Source organism: Mesoplodon mirus, assembly GCF_964341445.2.
Source record: "Mesoplodon mirus genome assembly, chromosome: X".
NCBI lineage: Eukaryota > Metazoa > Chordata > Mammalia > Artiodactyla > Ziphiidae > Mesoplodon > Mesoplodon mirus.
In genome coordinates this window covers 116,433,271-116,454,227 of record NC_138981.1, presented here as the reverse complement: position 1 = coordinate 116,454,227, position 20,957 = coordinate 116,433,271, and the positions used below count along the sequence as shown (strand labels likewise).

Genomic DNA, 20,957 nt, shown 5'->3' with positions numbered 1-20,957 from the left:
CAGCTTTTCTAGTTGTGGCAAAGTAGCAGGCGGTCGTTTGGTGGTCATTAAAAGTACAAAACGTTCAGTTTCACCCTCGACCAAGGCTTCTGACTACCACTTTCCAGTTATTTCAGGAAGCCAGTCCACCGGGTCTGCTCCCCTTGCCCACCCGTTCCCGTCACATCCCTGCCTGGAGAGGATGCTGGGTGACTTCACTGCCCTCCCACCCACCCCGTCCTCAACCTGAAAGGCCAAAGGGTAAAGGAATGAAATCTGCACAACTTTGCAGATGGTAAGTGTTCAATAACAAAAGGATCAATTCTTGTCCTTGAGACGTCCTCTCAAGTATGTGGATGGTCCCTGAAAATGGATTCTCATCCATCCAATTATCCGAGCCTCTATTTTGTCCACACAAAGTCCATTTCAAGGTACTGTGGGGCTTCTTTCTGTGAGCACTTCTTCAACTGCTTTCATGGACCTATGAACCTAATGTAACACAAGATGATAGTTCCTGATTTTAAAAATCATCTAGAAGGTGTCAGTAATTTGTCTAGTCACAGTTATAGCCTCCAGATTTACTATAAGAATAATGTCCGGATTTGGTGCACTTTAAAAACCAAGGTTGGGTGTGTTATAAATATGTCACCTTTGAGATATATTTCCCTATTCTGTCATTTAATTAGTAAATAAAACGGGGCGTTAACGTGAGTTCAAGGTCCATTGGAACAACTGCTACAGCTGACTGTTGTCTACACCCAGAGAATATGTACGTTGGCCGATTACCACAATCTCAGGCGTGTGGTGCCATGTTTGTAAAATTGCTCCTGGGGGGTGGGGAGAAAAACAGACAGCTCTTGAACGCTTGGGAACAGGGAAGACATTGCACACTGATTCATTAAAGCAGTGCATTCCATCACAGCATATTCGTTTTAAAACAATGAAAGAGAAATTTCTCAAAGTATTTCCACTGTTTAAGTATTGACAGGCAAATATATATATATATATATTGACAAGCAGTTACAAGCTTTCAAAATCAATTTTTCCAAAAGACTGCCGCTGATAATTATAATACTTTGCCCCTTAATCTGAAAGCTGGGAGATGGGACAAAGTGCCTGGTTGCTAAGAACGGAGACTGTTACTTAGGCAGAGGGCAACAGAGCCACAGTGACATTCCTGGCTCCGCAGGAGACAGTGGCAGCAGACTAACTCCAGAGAACCAGGTTTTCTGCCGAAACTGGCGGTCCTTCAGTCCCTATCCCGAGGGAGTCTTGCCCATGGCCCAAGGGCTTCCTCAGTGTCAGGAAGACTCTCACGGTAATGACGGTCTAGAAGTTCCGAACCTTTGCCCCTTTTTCTGATCAGAACAATTAATAACCTATGTGTCATATCAAAAGCATCATAGCAATTTATTCAGGAAGAAAAAAACATGGCTCAGAAAAGGAGAAGATGTGGTTAAGTCAGTATGGACTTTCTTAGTTACAAATCTTCCTCCTGCCAGCTCCATATTCGATTGACCTTTTCTAAACACTTTAAATTCGATTTATAGCACTGTCAAGATGAAGACTTGTATCTTATAAATAACAGAAAAATTCCTAAAACAACAAAGAAAACCTCCTTCCTCACACAATCTCTTTCAGCTTCATAAGATATCCTAGAAAATGTACAATACAGTAGTATGTTTATACATTAAAAAAAATAAGGCACTCAAACTGCTGATTTTACTTGAATAAGAATAATCTTTTGTCTTGGAAACAGCATTCGAAGAAGGCAAGGACAGAATAGAGACGAGCTATGATTTACTATTTAGACAAATCATAAGATTCAGTGCCCAAATAAAACTGTGCTTCCTAGAAGGTAAAGAATATGAAGCTTTTACCTGAGTGTCTATGGGAAGCCATGGCTTAGACACCAAGTTCAGGAGCGGCACCTAGACCAGTCTTCCCTCAAGCCCAGCTGATAAGGCTGTGGCTCAGTTGTGAACATACATTTAAGGGGAAGCGGCTAACACAAAAATAACCAAGAGCAGATGGCCCACCCCTCCCCAGAGATCACAACCTTAATCCCACTAGAAAATTCTTAACCATTTTAGGTGATCCAAGGGAGAAGAATAGGACCCAGTAAAAATACCAAACACTACATATAAATACCTGTGGGGCTACTCAGCATCCAAATTAGCTCCAGAGCCAGAGAGGCCACATAGAAAGTGATCCCTGTACCGGAATAAAATTTGGACTCGGCCCTGGCATACCTTAACGCTGAGCCACCCTCATTAATCCACTTTATATGCCTAAAGAGCTTGCATTTGGTCCTTTGAAGAATTCATTTTTGTGCTGTTAATGATAAAAGTAACTATAAGAGACAGACTTATGCTACCAGTGTAATTAAAAGGGATTAGACAGTATGAATATACAGATCAAGGGCATTATCTCTGTCCTACTTGCTCTGCACCAGAGATCAGGAGAATACTGAAGACAGCAATCCTAGCCTCGTATCTCCTTAGTGTCAGAGCAGGGCAGGAGGGAGAGACATACACGCCCGCTATGTACACCAAGGAAGAGACATCGTCCCACAAACGGAATCTCTCGCTTTCCACTGTCAGGAACAATCAATGTAAAAATACGGACAAAAACATGGCGCCCTAACATGTTGTAACGGCTCAACAGGTCATCCACTGGCCAGAGGCTGGTCATCAGGATGGAGCTCTAGGAGGGGCCTGTGAGTCCCTCCCCAACCCGCATCCGGATCCTTCTCTAGCCTCAGCCCTGACCCCCTCGCCCTCACGCCTTGCTGGCCCCTGCGCTCTCCAGATACGCCCCACCTCAGGGTCCCGGCGGCCACATCCCCTCAACACGAGCCTCTCCCGGCTGCTCCTCTGCTTCCTTCGAGGCTTTGCTCCAAGTCACTGTTTCACCGCCGTCCTCTTTAACCACCCTGTTTAACCTCGCAAACATGCTCCCCACCCCCGCTCTCCCTACCTCTTCCCCAATTTGTTCCCCAAGAAAACTCTATGCTGAAAAAATGAATTAAAAGATGTGCAAAGTGGGGCCTCCCTGGTGGCGCAGTGGTTGAGAGTCCGCCTGCCGATGCAGGGGATACGGGTTCGTGCCCCGGTCTGGGAGGATCCCATATGCCGCGGAGCGGCTGGGCCCGTGAGCCATGGCCGCTGGGCCTGCGCGTCCGGAGCCTGTGCTCCGCAACGGGAGAGGCCACAACAGTGAGAGGCCCGCATACCGCAAAAAGAAAAAAAAAAAAAAAAAGATGTGCAAAGTGTTAATCAAGTCACATATGAAACAGAAACGTAGTCCCACCTGGAACCCAAAAGTGGCTTCAGCCATTGAACTTCAAGGAAAGGGGACGACCTGCGCTCTGGGTCAGGCCATGTCTCGTCTAGCGCTTGTCACTGGTTTCACCCTCTTCATGCATCTTCTCCCCAGGCTGAGGGCCGGGGTCATGCTTTACTTGGCTTCCTGCTCTCAGAACCAGCAGGTAAGTGATACACGCTTCACGATGAATGAGTCAATGAGCTTCCCGGCTCTTATGCTCTTCAAACGTTTAATGAAAAGTTATTCTAAATATACTTTGTTCCCTTAAATGTAAAAATGACTAAAAACATAGCAATATTGTTATATACGGGTTATATGAAACATACTCAGGAAAAACAGCTGAACTGTCTTGGATTATTACAGTATGGTATGCATTCAACTTAAAAGAAAAAAAGTTATTCTAAAAGATAGCTAAAACTGTAACTCCTAGTTAGCTGGAAAATGATATAACAGTGAAACCCCGGATGTTACAGGCAGATTTATTACATGTCAAGAAAATAAAGATTAAAAAAAAAGGAAAGAAAGCCTGGGAAAAGAAGGGAAGGGACACTGCGCTCCCACCACGCCTCCGCCTCCGCAGCCTTTCTTATCTCGGCTGACTGCGTTCTGGCAGGGAGACTGGCCAGTCTGAACGACGCCACGCCCCTAAAACAAACTCAAACTTTTCACCCAGAGGAAACGCTCTTAGTTTATTAGAGGATTAACCTTTACGAACCCTAAATTTTCGGTTTTAGTGAGGTATATTTTTAGGTAGACCTGAGGGTTTGTTTTTTTTCTTTTGCGGTACGCGGGCCTCTCACTGCTGTGGCCTCTCCCACTGCAGAGCACAGGCTCCGGACGCGCAGGCTCAGCGGCCATGGCTCACGGGCCCAGCCGCTCCGCGGCAGGTGGGATCTTCCCGGACCAGGGCACGAACCCGCGTCCCCTGCATCGGCAGGCGGACTCTGAACCACTGCGCCACCAGGGAAGCCCGAGCTGAGGTATCTTTAAACGCCCCTCTCGCCGTGCCACAAACAATAAGCTCAGCGTGCCCAAGGCTCTCCTCCAGGAAGTGAAAGGTGACAACAGCATACGGACAGACCGAGAGCCATACAAAATGAGCAAATACACCTAAATCTCTCTTGCCCGAAACACGAGACAAAACACAAAAACATGAGAACTGCTTTCTGAGTAGTCATTAATTAGTCAACTCCGAGCAGCCGGTGTGGGCTGGGAGCTCGGACGACGACAACAGCATTTACTCTGCAGTTTGCGCCAAGCAGGTGAAGTCCGCCTTCCAAAGAACTGCATGAGGTGTGACCAACACCTGCTCTGACATCTGTCCCCACTGCCCATGTCCTCAAGTCACAAAGCTGTAACTTTCACAAAACCAAAACGGAGAAGGCCCTCTGTCAGCTGAAAATCAATTTCTCAGTAAGAAGAGTGGGGGGCTCAGTGGTTCAGAAACTGTGACAGTCACTCAGCAGACACCCGAACGGGCACTGCTTTCATCAGCGTCTGAGCCACCTTCATTTAACATCACCAGCAGGACGTGTACCAGCATCCCTAATAATCACTGTACTGTTTACAAAGCACCTTCCTACGCTGTTGGTGGAGCAGGCTGGTGTTTCATGAACAAATCGCTTTAGCGTGTGAAGGCCACACTTCGGGCCTTCCGGCCTCCCCTGCTCTCGCGAACATCAGGATGACTCGTCAGTGCGTGCTGGGCATCACAGCTCCTCGGCCCCCTGTCGCGTGGGGACCCCTGAGGCTCCGCTTGCCTCAGTGTATCTACACACTCTGGTCCCCCAAGCACGCTGCACTTCCATTTAACCTGCCTTCGGCTCCACCTGTGGAGAGTGCCACCCCACGCATTCGCTGATTTTATAAGAGCACTTGCTGAACACACATCCTACTGTGCAGTGCAAGATATTTTGCTGGTCACAAAGAATAAGAGACAGTCCTTCCTTTGCAGTGTACCAAGATCAACCTACAGATGACTAGCATGCAAAGCACAGCACGGTGAGTGCGACAAGACAGATGGGAGGTGGTGTCGAGATTTATCACAGGCAGAGATCACATCGGGTTTGGGGGACCGGACAAGACTAGATGGCTGGGATGGTGTGTGCCCTGGTCCCTGAAGAACGGGGGATACTGCAGCACACAGAGAAGGGCAGGGGCCATTCCAAGAAAGGGTAGAGCGCGAGCAAAGGTACGAGCAGAGCAGGGCCCGCTCCAGAGGCAGGACGCAATCACACACAGACACGCGCAAGGGGAGGGCACAGCCTGGCAAGGAATGGCACGGGCAACAGCCTGAATGAGGGCACTCAGGGCAGCGGGCACCGAGAGGAGAGCTGGAAGGGACACTGTGGGGCAGGACCAAGAGGACGGCTTAGGTATGTCAGCAGGGGAGGAGCCGTGACCCCTCTGAGGTCGTGATTCTGGGTGATGGGGAAGCGACGGGGGATGTGGGAGGCAGAGCCGCTGTGGGGAAAAACGGCACTTTATTTTGGGCTCTATGAGGAGGTTCTTCTGAGATGTCAACAACTAAGCCCCTTTAATAGGGTCCAAGTTGTCAGGCCAAGAGAGAAACAGGGATGAGGGTGAGGTTCCAGTGGAATCATGTTTGTGGGGATTCTTGCCCTGCAATCGAAGCTCAGAATCTCTACCTCACAAATACCAGTGGGAGGATCAAACTTCCGAAGCTCAAAGGGGTGCAACCTAAGAGTCAAACATGACAAATTCAGTGACCTAGTTGGCCCACATCTTGGGAGTTCCTCACTCACGGCTTGGCTTGTGCTCACCCTTCTCCCCTGACTGCAGTTTTCTTCTCCTCAAGAAATCTGAAAACTTACTCAGGTTCACTTACTGGCTGTGAGTCGCCGCCAGAGGCAAGAGAATGACAACAAGCTGGAATGGAGTGTTTGTGGATGTATCAGTGGTTTCATCTCAATTTCTCTCTTCCACCCTTCTTCTCCTCCCCATGTGTACCACTAATGCATTAACACACGGCACGTTTTTTCTCGATATAACTTTGCCAGACTCCCCAGTCCCTCCACCAACAATCTTCCTGAGTGACTCCAACTGCGCGATTAAGGCACCTAGTCATGCACCGAGACGCGATGTGATTCAATGTTGAGCTCTCCAGAGTATTTCTGGCAAGAAAAAGCCCAGGACGGCTTCTGCCATCTCATGTTCCTGTCAACCTTCAGGGTGGGAAAGAGTACTTTTTCTTACCTAGTAGCCAAATTTTGCATAGTCACCGCTTAAGTGTCACAACCAGTCAAAGAATAAAACGAGGGGACCCCCCAGAACCACACGAGGGGCAATTATATCAGGTAAGGCCCGAATGAAAGCAAACCTGGAATTCTTCCTCCCCAAAGGGCCTCTGAATCTCGGAGCGAAGGAAAGGGTGGCTATGAAAGGGGAAGACCTGTTACAAATGAGATAAAATACATGAAACAGAACACCCTGGAAATGGCCAAGCACCTTGGAAGTGCTAATTCACTCCAGTGAAGGCCTGTTCATTTCACAATTCACCAGGGCTTAGAAAATCTCCGTGTAAGACTCAGAGATTAAGCATTTAAACACGTGCCATGGCCTCTGCCATTTGATTTTTGAAAATGTCATTCCATGATTAGTAACAGTTTTAAATGTCTCCTGTCCCCAAAGCCTGCCCCTTCCTATACTGCTCCTAGACTCTTGCCAAGATGTAGGAACTGTACCAACCACATCCCAGAGATATTTCTGTGGGCTTCTAACCAGAAATCACCACCAGGACAACATGAACAAATGACTTTCAAAGTTAGCCACTATGATGATCTCAGATTTAAAAATATATATTTGAAGTGGCACTTAAAAGAGGAAATAAAGAGAAAGTGATAAAAGAAATGAAACAGAAATCAGAAAGAGTTTTAAAAGGCAATACAAATACAGAATTTCAGGTCAGAGGAAAACGAATATTTCATGAAACGGAGAAGCTTGTAGGGATAAATCTTTGTCATATTTTAGGTGTTAAAATTCTCTTCCAGTCTATTTCTACCACCACCACCCACTTGTGATATATCTGTTTTATTTCCATGTTGCCATGTGCCATGACTCAAAACACCCTTTCAATCATGCTAACTCCTGGCATTCACCAAGCCCACCTGTTATGGACATTTCAAACCTCTGATAGATGCTTGAGAGCTGAACATTCCATGACCCTAGTCTATATTTTAGCCAGCTGATTAATATCCATAACAGGACAGAACAGCAAATCAAATAAGCTTCCATCTCCTTACTCTTAATTCTGCTACCTGGGGCCGACTGCCTTGACCAGACGTGTGATCATAATAACTCACGAGCCCTGCTTTGGGGTGTGAGATCTCAACTAGTAACATACAACCTGTGCTCATGTACCAAAGGACTGGAATTACTACATCCCCTCATTATGCATTGGTGCCTTCAACTCCGAAACAGGGGAAAGCCCCAGAATTCAGGGTAGAGGTTGGAAACACGAGTGGTTCTGCGGGGTTGGTCACGGGGCACAGAAGTGGGTGTGGGAGCACAGGGGGAGGAAGGGCGTCAAGCTGTGATCTGGGCGTCACTCAGGAAGTCTAGATTTTGTCAGGCAACAGGGTTGACTGTTTGATAGCAGGGCCAATCGCTTTCCTGGAGGAAGGAAAGCCTCACTTGGTCCCCATATGCCAAGTTTCCCCGAGGGCCATTATTTGTCTGCCTGACCCAGGAGGGTGCCCGTCCATGGCGACTCACGTCTGGGAGAGCAAACGTGAAGAACTTTCAGTGGAAAGAGCCACCCTGTTGGCGAGGACAGGCACTATAACCGGAAAACTCAGTGGCGAGATGGAGTAAAGGCCAGTGCGCCCTGCCGTGAGGTTACTGCCCCTGTCAGTCTGTGCGTGGGGAGGACGCGGCACGGGGGCACGGGCTCCACCTTCATCAAGACCGCATGATGACAGAGTCGGAAACGACCTCAGAGGCCTCATATTACGGACGGGAAAACTAAGGCCCAGAGACGGGGGGTGACTTCCTCACTGCGTTAGCAGCAGCTCCAGGTCTGGAACCCGGGTGTCGGGGCCCCCCAAGGCACCGCTCCGGGCACGTCATGCTGCCACCAGCAAGGGCTCTACTCACGACGCCGGAAAACCTGCATGCGGGTTTATTTCTGCTCAATGGAGGTCACAGTCCCTTGACTTCTGGTCATCATTGGCAGAGGCTGGGTGCCTGAGTCACCGATACCGAGACTAAGGGACACCTCTACGATCTGTGGATGAAAACACCTCGTAGGTTCTCTCATGCTACAGCCAGGGTCTAGTCAAAGTGACCGTACACTTCAGCTGAGCTCAGTGGGAAGCGGCAGCTGATACGGGGCCGAGAGAGCAGGGCCCGGTCGATGGAGGAGCAGAGGGTCTCCCTGAAACAGCTGACACTCCAGAAGCACGAGCGAGTCGTTTCAAAGCTCTGGAAGTCAAGCAGCACGTTCACCGTGCCAGGTGGGCAGCACGCGAGCAGAACGACAGGGACACGAGGTCCAGCAAACACAGCCCAAGAAGGAGTCTGTAGCTGGAGTGGCAGAAGCCACCACAGGTCACGCACTCGGAGAGATTACATCACGTTCACCTCAAACTCCAACCCTTCCTGTTGGTTTTCCAGCAGTGTGACAATCAAAGAGGACAAGCGTGTGACTATGGACCGAGTGTAAACAAGACCAGATTGTTGGAGGCAGGGAAACCCAAATGAACAGTGATGGTGATCACTGCATTGAATGGAACTCGGATGAAATGGTTTAGACTCTGGACCATGACTATTTTTGAAGGCTTCCATGAAAGAAATTCAAGTCTTAATTTTATATGAGATTGTCTGAGCAATCAACACTGTTCTAAGACAAATAACATAGAATTTGCCCTGGGTTTAATACGGGGTTGTTTTATAAAGTTTCAAGGGAATACAGCATAGTGGCTAAGGGAATGGACTCTGGAGCCAGAATGTCTAGAATCAACTCCTGCCTCCACCACTTACTGGTTGTGTGCGAGCAAGTATTACTTAACTTCTCTGTGACTCAATTTGCTCATCTTTAAAATGGGGATAACAAGAGTACCTACCTTAACAGGGCTTTCATGAGAAATAGTAAATACTGGCAACATTTAGAACAGTGACTGGCACACAGTAAGCACAATGTGTTATTTATTCAATTTCACTCTAAAAATACGGATGTCCCAAGAAGCAGATTCCTGCAAAAGAGGAATTTATCCTCAAGTTTACCAATCCACAGGGGATATGTGGAAAGAGATAAGAGCTCAGGATCTTGGCCCAGAGCCCAGCTGCAAGGATTACGGGCCTGAGAATGACTGGGGCACCCAAGAACAATTCTGAAACTCCTAGGAACTCAGAGGAATCAGCCCAGAGGGGAGAGCTGTACCTCCCATACGGACAAGGAGGGCTTACGAACACATGACGGAGACCTACGGAGAACAAAACTCTGCCCTTTCGATCCTCTAGTGAAAATAAAAGACCCACTAAGTCTAGGTCTCCTGCTCAGTCTTGGGCTGGGGAGGGATCTTCCCTACATCCCTCCTACAAGTAAGGGCCCAGTGAGCCCAATGGACGATCAGACCTTCCTACACGATGAATAAGGCCTTGCTTCGATGAGACTAATTAATGAGGTAGGCCCCCTGCGACTCACATCTCTGATCTTCAGTTGGCCTACGAAGATCAACAATGAGAAGAGGCTGCCTGTATCCCTGGGAGCCACAGCTCCAGCCAGAACACAGGTTAGTCTTGGATCGCATGAGTTCATTCGGAATGAATGCCAAGGACACGCATCTGAAGACACTATCTTCTTAGGCCACTTACAAGGAGGACTCAGCAGCTCGGCTGAGGTAAGGCTGCTTGGGGAGAGACTTCACTTGAGCGAGCACAGTCAGGCCAAAAGTCTCGGGGCAGCAGAACTGAGCTGTGCGTCGTCTACCCCACCCCTGAGCAAAGATACATGGTGCTCAACCCCCCAGGCCCAACCCCAAGACGAGCTCAGGTTTAGGCACCTGGAGTTGGGAAGACTGACAGAAGGCTGTTATCTGACCAGCCTACGGACAGGTTGATGCCATGACGGCAACGGCCCAGCACCTGTGAACACTCCGTGACTGGGGGAAGAGAGGTCACATAGTCAGGTCCACCGATCTCACCCGAGAGCCCTAAGGCTAAACCCCTCTGATTAGGAATGGCCCCTCAAACCCCGAGACTCAGCTTGACCCAGGAGAGCCCAAGGAAGGGTGTGGGGCGGCTCACCGGCGAGGCAGGCTAGGGGCAGGAGTTGCTCTGACATCAGCTGCGGGGAGAGGAAGGGCAGCTGCTCCGAAGATTCTGAGGCTCCTTTGAGAACTCCCATAACCTTCTCTCCTCGTGGCAGGGAGTGGGGAAGGCCTGCAGCCACAATCTCTCAATCTCATATAACTGTAAATCCTTTTTTTCGGCTATTTTGCTTAAAATTCAATCAACCAGGGCTTCATGTGGGTTAACAATATTCCCCTAGAAAATAAAAAGATCACTGGTGGGTGTTAGTGAAAGTAGCTAAAGGACACGGAGTCTTCCGGCGTCATCAGCGATACTACGTAAAATATTTTACAGTGGAAAGGTTTCTTAGGTGGAAACTTAAGAAAGTTGTTCCCTGTTTAATATGCTCACAGTGATTCTTAAGGTTTCCATGTTCATGACTTCACCAAGTTGTTTTTTTATTTCATTTACTGTGATACAATTTACACAACATAAAATTCATCCCTTAAAAGTGTACACTTCAGTGGGTTTCAGTACATTCATAAAGTTGTGCAACCATCAGCCTTATCTAATTACGCAACATTTTCATCATCAAAAAACAAACCCGACAGTCATCAGCAGTCACCCCCTATTCCCTCTCCCCCAGCCCCTGGCAACCACTGATCTACTTTCTGTCTCTGGGGATTTGCCTATTCTGGACATTTTCATACAAATAGAATCACACAATGTGTGACCTTTTGTGGCTGGTTGCTTTCACTTAGCATGTTTTCAAGGCTCGTGCATGTTGCAAATGTGTAAGTACTTCATTCCTTTTTATTGTTGAATGATATTCCATTGTCTGGATATACCACACCCCATTTATTCATTCACCAGTTGATGGACATGAATTGTTTCTACTTTTTAGCTATTACGAAAAATGCTGCTGTGAACATTCTTTTTTTGCACGTGGATTTATTGCATTTTTAAAATATCTATTGATGAAAAGGTAGTGAAAAGTCTTCCTCTCCTGCCGGCCCCAGACACCTATTTCCCCCTCTCCATCAGGAAGCAATGATACCGGTGTCTTATGTTTCCAGAGGCACTGGGCATATGAGAAATAGGCAGCCATGTACACTTTTTTCTTTTTCCTTTTTTAAAAACATAACACTGATATACTATACATACTCCTCTACAGCTTGCCTTTTCTATTCAATATATTTTAGAGAGTTTCCATGCAAGTACATCAAGAGCCTCCACTTTTGTAACACATACATAGTATTCAACTGTGTAGCTGTACCACAATTTACAGCTCCTTACTGATAGACATTTAAGTTGTTTCCAGCCTGTTATTACAAACAATGATGTAAGAAATACACAAAGTTTAAAACGATGCAATGAATCAACTAGAAAAAGTGCTGTGGTGAGTTTGACCAGACTGCCTTCCCCTAATACCCGACAAGGGTCAGCTGCACTCAAACAACCAGAGTTGTGATTTATTTACAAGGAGAGAGAGACAGAGAAAGGAAAAGGATGAAGGGATCTCAAGTGGATCAGGCAGCACCCACCAAGGCTTACTGAAGTGGTAGATTATTTTTGTTCAGGCAGAAAAGACGCCATCTGGAAATCCCATGCCAACTATGCTAAGGTTACCCTCAGCTAATAAGCCACCCAGACAGGAAGTGGCTTTTGATTCCAAGTCGAGTGCTCTTTGCACCAAACCGCAAGTCTTGGCCAATGAATTACAAGACAATAAACTGAGTCAAACGCTTCTCCTGACAACGTACACATGTGCTCACCGTGGTGCACCGTGATGCACTGGTGGCAACGGAGACGTTACCCCTTGAGATTAAGGAGGCGCTTAGCGTTCACCAGGTCTTTAGGTGGAAAAGCTATAAAGTACCTATGGTATTTGACTTTCAAGTGTTCACATTCTCTTCTTTATCTATTGAACAAAATGAAAGGTGGCTTCTCAGCCAGGGTCTGGAGCCAGCTGAGCTGGGCACGGGTGCCCGTGCTCAGCACCAAGCCGGTGCAGCTGAGTCACGAGGCTGACCTTCACCTTGCCTGCCTGGAAGGCAACATTGCACACCTTCCTTATGGAAGCCTGTCAGGGATTTTCCAGCTCTGTCTGCATCAGAGCTTTAAATGAACCCTGCAAGAAGAGTAGCTTGATGTCTGTCATCTCAAAAGTCAGTCTTTTCTGAAACGGGCACTTGGTTTTTAAAAGGTCGCATAACTAACAGAAGCCAGGTGACTCGTGCTCTGTGTGTCACTGATTTCGCAACTTAGATTGTACCTCCCTGTTTCTCCAACAAGCAAGAAACAGAAGTGTCATTTGTACCCCGACTCCAATCTCACAGTGAACATTTAAAAAATTAACTCTTTGGGTTTCGGGAAAAGGGGTTCATGTTTGTAAATCAGCATAATATATGTAAATCATTAAAAAGTATGTCTATCAGCAGTTTTTGTTAGGTGTTAAAATAGGGGTCCTCAGTCATGGTGTTGCAGCAGGTCAGTGTGGAGAACCAGGAGTATAATAAAAATACAACACTAATTCATTTCAATTCACTTCAAACTGTCTACTCATTTAATGTCATAAACAAATGCTAAATACATGCTACATAAATGATCATATTGGACAAGGAAGTGTACAGAGAAGAGATGAATTCAGGAGCTGTGAAACAGGACATTTAATTCTGAAAGTTTTAGCAAGTGCAACATCAATTACAAGTTAATTCTGTCAAAGTAAATGGAGACAACACTATAAAAGTTAAATTCATTTTAAGCTGGCATTTAATGAAAAGAAGAGTGAACGTTTGGTTGGCTTCACTGTTTTGTAACTCAAGGAATGAGCAACAGATATGGAATCAAAAATCCTAGGTAGAATCCCTGACTCTGCTGACCTGCTCACAAGCCAACTTATTTTTTCTTCCTCATCGAGAAAATGGGGACATGAATACCGCTCCTGCTTTCTCTATAGGATTGTTTTGGGAACCAAATTAAATCACGTGTGTCCAAGTACTGAACTGAAAAGTATGAACTGAAAAGTCATGTCAAAATAAAATATCTGTAAAAGAAAAAATATGTATAAAAATCAGGCTTTGTACCTAAGTAGACAGTGTCTTCTAATTTTTCGAGGGGATTTCATTTTTCACGCGACTTACAAAGTTTTCAGAGTAAGCACATACACAGTTATACACCATACACCATAAAATCTAGTAGCAGATCATTGTGAAAAGGCTGGCGATCTCTCTCACATTAGCCCAAACTTCCAAGGATATAGAATTAAAAAAAATAGTCATATGGGTATTCTAGTTTTACTCAGGATCTAGCTATTTAATCCTCTTGCTATTTAGTTAACATTTGATTCTTTGCAAAGGCACAAGTAGCTGGGTACAAATGTATTATAAGCTAGCTCCACATAATCTTGGTTCTTTGCTTTGATCTAAAAATCAAAAGCATACTCCTCTGCCTGTTTGTAGAGGGTATTTTTTGTTGCTTTGAGTAACTGACATGGTTTATCCTTCACTCTTTACAAAGAGAACAACTTGGCAAGCTCTCAACCAGAGAAAAAATTAAGCCAAGGTTAGTCAGAAGACTTTTTTTCCAGAAAAATTAAATAAAACAAGGAGCACTTTTTATTTGTTGTCTAAAGGGCTGGAGATTTAGTAACCACTTGAAGAAGTGAGTTTATCCCTTTGTAACAGAGCCAAGACGGGGTTTATTTTCCTACTGTTATGATGGTAACTTAGAACACATAGGACAACAATATCAAATATCAGTTCCCTCCAGAGTTGTAACTTTCTAAATGTAGTAATTAGTAATTTGTCAAGATTATCATTCAACATACAAATAGTTTCTACAGAGTAATTTGAACCCTGATGCCACCTTCTATATCAAGTCCTCAAATGCTATCAAATATAAACCAGGTACTGTTTTCATGAAAGAAGAGTACAGGTGTTACACACGGATAAACTGACACGTTAAAAAGATTAAGTGTCTTGCCTTAAGAGAGGGGAACAAGGTCAAACTAAGAATAGAAGCTCACACTGTCACCTGTCGTAATCATAAATCTAGAAAACTTTCCACCTTCCTGCCAGCAATAGGTACACAGTCTAATCAATTTCTATGTGTTTTAAACATCTGTTTTGCAGTCAGGAAATGAACCTTCTAAACTGATTTGTGGACGTATCGTTTACTTAAGGGTGGTACTGTACATATGAATGACAGAATATAAAGTATTCATATACAAAACAACAGTTTTCAAACAAAATTAAATCGGAGTAATGTTAATACCTAAATGTTAATCATTCAAAAACTTGAGCTATAACGGGAACTAGATATAGTTTTAAATGCCCCTATTATACTATATGCAGTAAATCAGTTTTATTATTGGTGCTTATGAAAGAAACCATCACAGAACAAGTCAGTCACATTCTGAGATCAAAGAGCAAGTCGGTAGTAGAGGAACTGAAACCTCTGCAACCTAATAGTCTCTTCCAAGACCAAAGGGCATTATCCTTCCATGGTGCCAAGGACTTCTTACAGGTTTTAAAGAGTAGTGTGTCTGTCTGAAGGCGCTGCTTAAGGTTTTACAACTCTTTATAGGTAATTTTTAAATTCATGTTCTACTGACACGTTGAAGATATATCTAACCGCCCAGTTCTTCACCCACACCCCGCCACCTAGTCCCTGCCCCAAAGATTTTCTCTCCTAACTTTCTGTTCTTAAACATTAGATTTTCTTGGAAGGTCCAGAGACTGGCAGCATCGCAGAGATCTGCTTCTACCCCGGGGCAATAGCAGCTGGAACTGCAGTGGAAACTGCAGGATTAGCCCCTATACGGGGAAAGGCTTTTAAGGGATCTCCCGCCAGCGAACTCAGGGGTGTGAGGGAAGACTTCCAGAAGGAAATACACCCAGCCAGCCCCCCCGGGGCCAAGGGGGAGTGTTTAGACAAGGTTCTGGGGATTGGGAGTAAAGGGAACGACGACGCAGCTTTGCAAGGATGGAGGGAGGCTTTCCGCATAAAGGGGGTAAGAGCCGCACACTAAAATCTCTCATCTCCATCACGGTCTCACGGTTCCAATTGTAACAAGAGCGTTTTTTAAAATAATTTGCACTTAACACCTTGACACCAGGGTTTGGGATGGGATCCAGCATAGACCAAATTTAGTCCTTAGTTAACTGCTCCCCTGCTTTCCAAATATAACAGGTTTTGTCGGAGTGACCAACACCATGTATTTTGTAACACTTGAAAAGATGATCCTGCCTCTCTATAAGAACTGTAAGTTATCTGGCTCCTGTCTCAAGGATGAAAACAAAATTTACAAGTATAACCCCCCTTCTCTATCAGAGGTCAGCAACGTCTGAGTCACGAAAAAGTTCAGATTTCAAAATAAGCCAGTATTCTTTTCCAACTCCATGCCAGAATTCCAGAAACTCTGCGACTTTTTTTTCTGGCCGTGCTCCAGCATGCGGGGATCTTAGTTCCCTGACCAAGGATCGAACCCGTGCCCCCTGCAGTGAATGCGTGGAGCCTTAACCACTGGACCGCCAGGGAAGTCCCCCAGAAAATCTGTGACTTTTAAGAAAGGCTCCTGAATTGTTTCCCAGTGAAAAGGGGGCATTTATTTGACAGCTTCTTTCACAGGACTCGATGCCAATTTAGGCACATTTGTATAATGTTCGAGAAGCCAGACTCAAAGTGTGTGAAATATATGAACTTATTTGACTGGTGAAATCTGCTACATTTACTTTGAAATGCATCCCCAAATCATATGCATTGATGAGTAAAATGCTAATGGGAGACGACTCCAGATGCTGGGGATACAGGTGTTCACTGCAACATCATTTCAACTTTGAAAATCTTCATAATAAAATGTTAGGAGAAAATAAAATATAGATACGCAAACATTTTAAAAATCAACTGCAGCTACAAACAAGCAGGTACTGGCCTAGATACAGGCACAGAATGCGGTACCACCCAGAACAAAGGGACCAAAGTGAGAATGGTGGCCTCCAAGTGAAAGAAATCTGCTAGAGCCATTGTAATGCATTTCGGGCGTAATCAAAGAAGCCCTGAAAATCTCATAACGAACCGTACTATTGCACCCATGCATTTTCAGACTTGTGTTGAGCGGTTTGAGCTATGGGCCAAGAGAGAGACCTTTCGAAAGGTTCCCTAATCCATTCACACAGCCCCATCTGAGGGATGACACTGGAGCCAGCCTCCGGCCTCTTCACTACCTCTCCTGTTTTATGGTGGTTTCAAGTTGAAAGCATATACTTGTCTGTTTCCAGATTCCTAAAGGTACTAGAAAAAAAAATCTAAATATAACAGATGGATAAGTGCTCACTGTAACTGGAAACCAAAATGTAACTTCAGCTTTTGTAGGCCGATGCCCTAACACCATGGCTTTAGTGTAATGGTCTCACTGAAGACCTTTTGTCTTTATTCCCACAACAGAAATATTATCCTGACTTTGATGAATGACACGTAAGTGTTACTCAAAATTTTATTTTAAGCTGACATGAATAACCTTTACTTATTTTAAAGTCATTCAGTAAGTGTTCTCCAGTATGTTAAGATTTACTACAAAACACAGTTGAGTCTGTCTGTTGTTTTTTATCAGTGCTTTCTAAATAGCTCGATACACTTCTAAAGAAATCTAATTCACATTAGATTTTTAAATGTTGGTGAAACCTCTGAAACATTTGTATGAGTTCTAGGCTTCCACGGAATATAACCAATAGGTTAGAAGGACCCTCTATTTGTACTGTTAGTGTTTATTAAATCTACCACCCTTGGGTGATATAAACAGCCACTAAACCCTCTCGAGACCTTGTATAAGTAAGCGGTATCACACTGGTAACTTCCTGCCCCGCTATCCTCAACCCCAATTCTCCGCTTTTACTAATATAAACCAGACTCTCAACTTTATTTCCTAGACTGGCCTTCCAAATTTCAACAGTACAAATAATGTGACCATGTAAAGTGGGAGAAAAGGGGCAGTGATACAAAGTGTTTGTTCACTTGCCGGTAGTTAGAAACAAAAACTCCCCCGGGTCTGAAAATGGAGCTTATTTCACATTCAACTTACCATCTTTTCCTAGCCACCAGCAAAGTAAATGTCAGAATCTTAGCAAATCTGACAGCAGGGCTAAGAATGTCAAAACTGCAACCACACAATGATACACATGCTGCAGTGTTTAGGGGTAAAGTGTATGGATGCCCGCAGGCTGCTCTGAAATGCAGCCAAGAAATGAAGAGGGACCAACGGACGGAGGGGTACGTAGTAAGGCGAATTTAGCAAAATGTTTACCTATAGGATCTGGGTGGTGGGCAAGGAGTGTTCACTGTATAACTTCAACTTTTCTGTCTGTCTGAAAAACTTCATAACAAAGTGCTGGAAAAATGTGATGCTATGCTATAAGGGATTAGGTAGGACGGACTGTTCTATTCAAGAATATGCTCCAACCATGTCAGGAATACTGATATTAGAGGAACAGGAAGTCAAACAAAGATCCTGAGATTGTCCTATGTAATACCACAGTAATGCTATGGTTTGTAATTTATAAAACGCCTTTCATTTAATTAACTGTATCTCCAGTAAATGCCTCTGGCATAAATCTTAAATGGCTTGGAGGACACCAGAGAAATCATCAGCAATTCTTGCTCCCAAGGAGCTTCCTGCGGAAGGAGAGCACTCTTTAGGGCAGTAACCCCAACCAAATCCTTGACTCAATTTGTGCCTTAGATTGTCCTAGTAATAAAAAAGAGCGCACAGGAGAGGACCAAAGGAATTGGGTCAAGATCCTATGCAAAGTCTACAAGGACTGACGATACAGAGGACACAGCTGGGAACATAAAGGACAGGCTACAAATAACAGAATATGTTGTACTGCTTCCAGGTTCAAACCCATCACGTGAGCCCAATGCCAAGGGTGGAACTCAGCCTCTCCAATTAGTGAGCACTTGAACCACTTTAGTGAGCAAAAGACACTATGGATTATGAATCCCCGAGGCACGTACACTGAGAACTACGTACACAAACCCGTCACCAGAATCCACAGAAAAAAACTCCACTGGTTCTGGGAAAGAAACACTTGGAATATCTTAAGTAAATTATTAATTCATAGCCCTGAAGAAGGTATAAAAATGGTCATATCACACACACGTATCACACGGTTTAAGAGGTGTCCACAGACCCGCAAAGACCACAGATTCTCACCAAACTACCTAAGGACCACTGCTTTCCTACCTCGGTGAAGAACTGTTACAGAAACTAACTGTTCATCCAGTAAATGGAGATCCTTCCATGAGAGATGCTATACAAAGGGGGAAGCTTATCTGGCTGACAGGACAGGAGAATGAGGCTACTCTTCCAAGTACATTTTTATATACTTTCTCCTTTTTAAATTTAAATTGATTCGATCCCTAGAGCTGTTTAAACAAAACTGAAATATTAAGAATTAAAGAGATGAGGAAATAAATTATAACTATTATTAGTACAGTTCTCCACACTAGGCTTTCAACACACAAGGCTGGTGTGATGATAATGATGATGACAGTGACAGTGATGGGGATAAAAGTGCTTGCTGCTCTTCCTCAAGCACTGGTAACAGCTCTGGGCCTTAACGTTTTGATTTCTCTAAAAGCTATGACCTGAGCTATGCTTATTGTACTGACCATAATAAAATGTATATGATTTAGCTATGGCCCTAATCTCATAAATTTTCTAAGTTCACGGTTATAAGGCACATGAGCAAGATTTCAACCCCAGAACTTTATGAGTATCCATTCGTCTCACAAGTATGGATCTCTTTCACAAGTGAGCATCTGTTGTTGGCTTCTCAAGTCTCTGTACTATTAATAGAAGAGTTGATGATGGAGAAAATCTTCAAACAACTTCCATATCCATTGAGTCTTATGATGTTACAAAATCTTAATAAAAAACATTAAGTATTCACAAGTTCCTACTGGACTTGAACTGAACTTGATGACAGACCTGAACTCTAATATTTTATTGAGGAATAAGAATGTAAGGGCACTTAAGTCGCTTCTCTTGTCTCAGTCTTTGTACAATCCTTATTAATCATTTACTAACTCCTTTGTTTTGGTTTTAAAGAAAATTCACACATGTGAATTTGTTCCTAGAGAGGATGAAAGGACTTGCAAATAGATAAAGTATCCATGAGTAAACTAACACAGTATACACTAGCATTAAATAAAGCACTCTGACTCGATTTGGGGTATATTATTAAACTTCCTAAAACTGGAGTGTCCTTGTGAGTCTTAAAGCATCATATGGAAGAGGAGAAAAAGTTTTAAAAGATCATTTGAACAACTCAAGTACAAGATGGTTTGACTCTTAGCTACCTTAGAGGTCAGAGATCCATGTCTTCATCTCACATCAGTTAGGTATGGACAGAACACTAGATTTGAATTCCAGTGTCCAAACCTGACTTCTTCCGTGCGAATCCTAGTCAAACCTAACCTTTACTGTGGACTTCCATGGGCACAGTTTAATACACTTGAACTCTGACACATGGTTCGAACATTTCTATGCATGGAGACTTAGAATCCTGTAATGGATAAAGGAGATACTTTTAAAAAATAAAAAAAAATGTAATATCCAATCAATGTTCCCATTGATTTAATATTCTTAGAAAAGATTCTCTTATAAAAAGTTCTCACTGAAAGTTCACCCACATTAACAAATAATAAAGATATGACCCTGGGAAATACTATTGATACCTATATTTTCTTCAATGTGAGACCCGGGGAACCTCAATTTCCTTAACAGTAAAAAAAAAAAAAAAAAAAAAAGGTCAAGTAACTTAGAAGACTGCTTATAGTAGGATTTAAAAAACGCCCAGAGATCACTTTAAAGGACTTGAAAGACTATTCATTCAGGTGAAAAAAGGATGGCGCTTGCTGACAGTAACCAACTATGTAAATATTAAAACTCCAGGAATTGGGCTAGCACAGAACCAGGCAATGGCCTCACATAATTCACGTGTACGTATTTTATTTAATGCAAGAAAGTTTCTGGCTCTACAGAAGAGGCATACCCAATTCTGATGCTACTCTTATCCAAGGGGGCAGGATGAATTATGGTCCGTTGACAAGAGAGCACTTGGTGTTGAAAACACCATTCACGAATAGGACCAGAGTTGGCCAGGAAGGCTGACGGGTGGTGTGTCTGGAAGCAAGTGAGGGCCACTCAGAGTCCCCTGAAGGCTGCTGTCCATAGCATATGCCATTAGTCCTTTGGAACTGATGATCTGACACCATGTGAGTAAAATTAGGAAGTCATTTCTCCCTCTGTGGCAGAGCACATGGTCATTTGGGAACTGTACTGGAGCCACTGGTAATGTGCGTGTGTGTGCGCGCGTGCATATTTATCTAGAAGACTT

The 20,957-nt window shown here is 44.3% G+C and overlaps 1 protein-coding gene across 7 annotated transcripts in view; it reads right to left on the bottom strand.

Moving 5' to 3' along the window:
• FHL1 (four and a half LIM domains 1) overlaps positions 1-20,957 on the bottom strand; it is a 60,434-nt gene that overhangs the window by 9,905 nt on the left and 29,572 nt on the right. Inside the window, exon 1 of one of the 7 annotated variants that reach the window (XM_082610636.1) lies at positions 10,573-10,785. The exons of 2 other annotated variants lie outside the window; for them this stretch is intronic. In XM_082610636.1, the coding sequence (XP_082466762.1) occupies positions 10,573-10,672 (100 nt within the window). In that variant the 5' untranslated portion in view covers positions 10,673-10,785. Of the gene's footprint in view, positions 1-1,859; positions 1,951-10,572; positions 10,786-20,957 lie in introns of those variants that run through there. 4 more of the 7 variants (XM_082610631.1, XM_082610638.1, XM_082610637.1 and 1 more) reach the window with 4 other exon arrangements.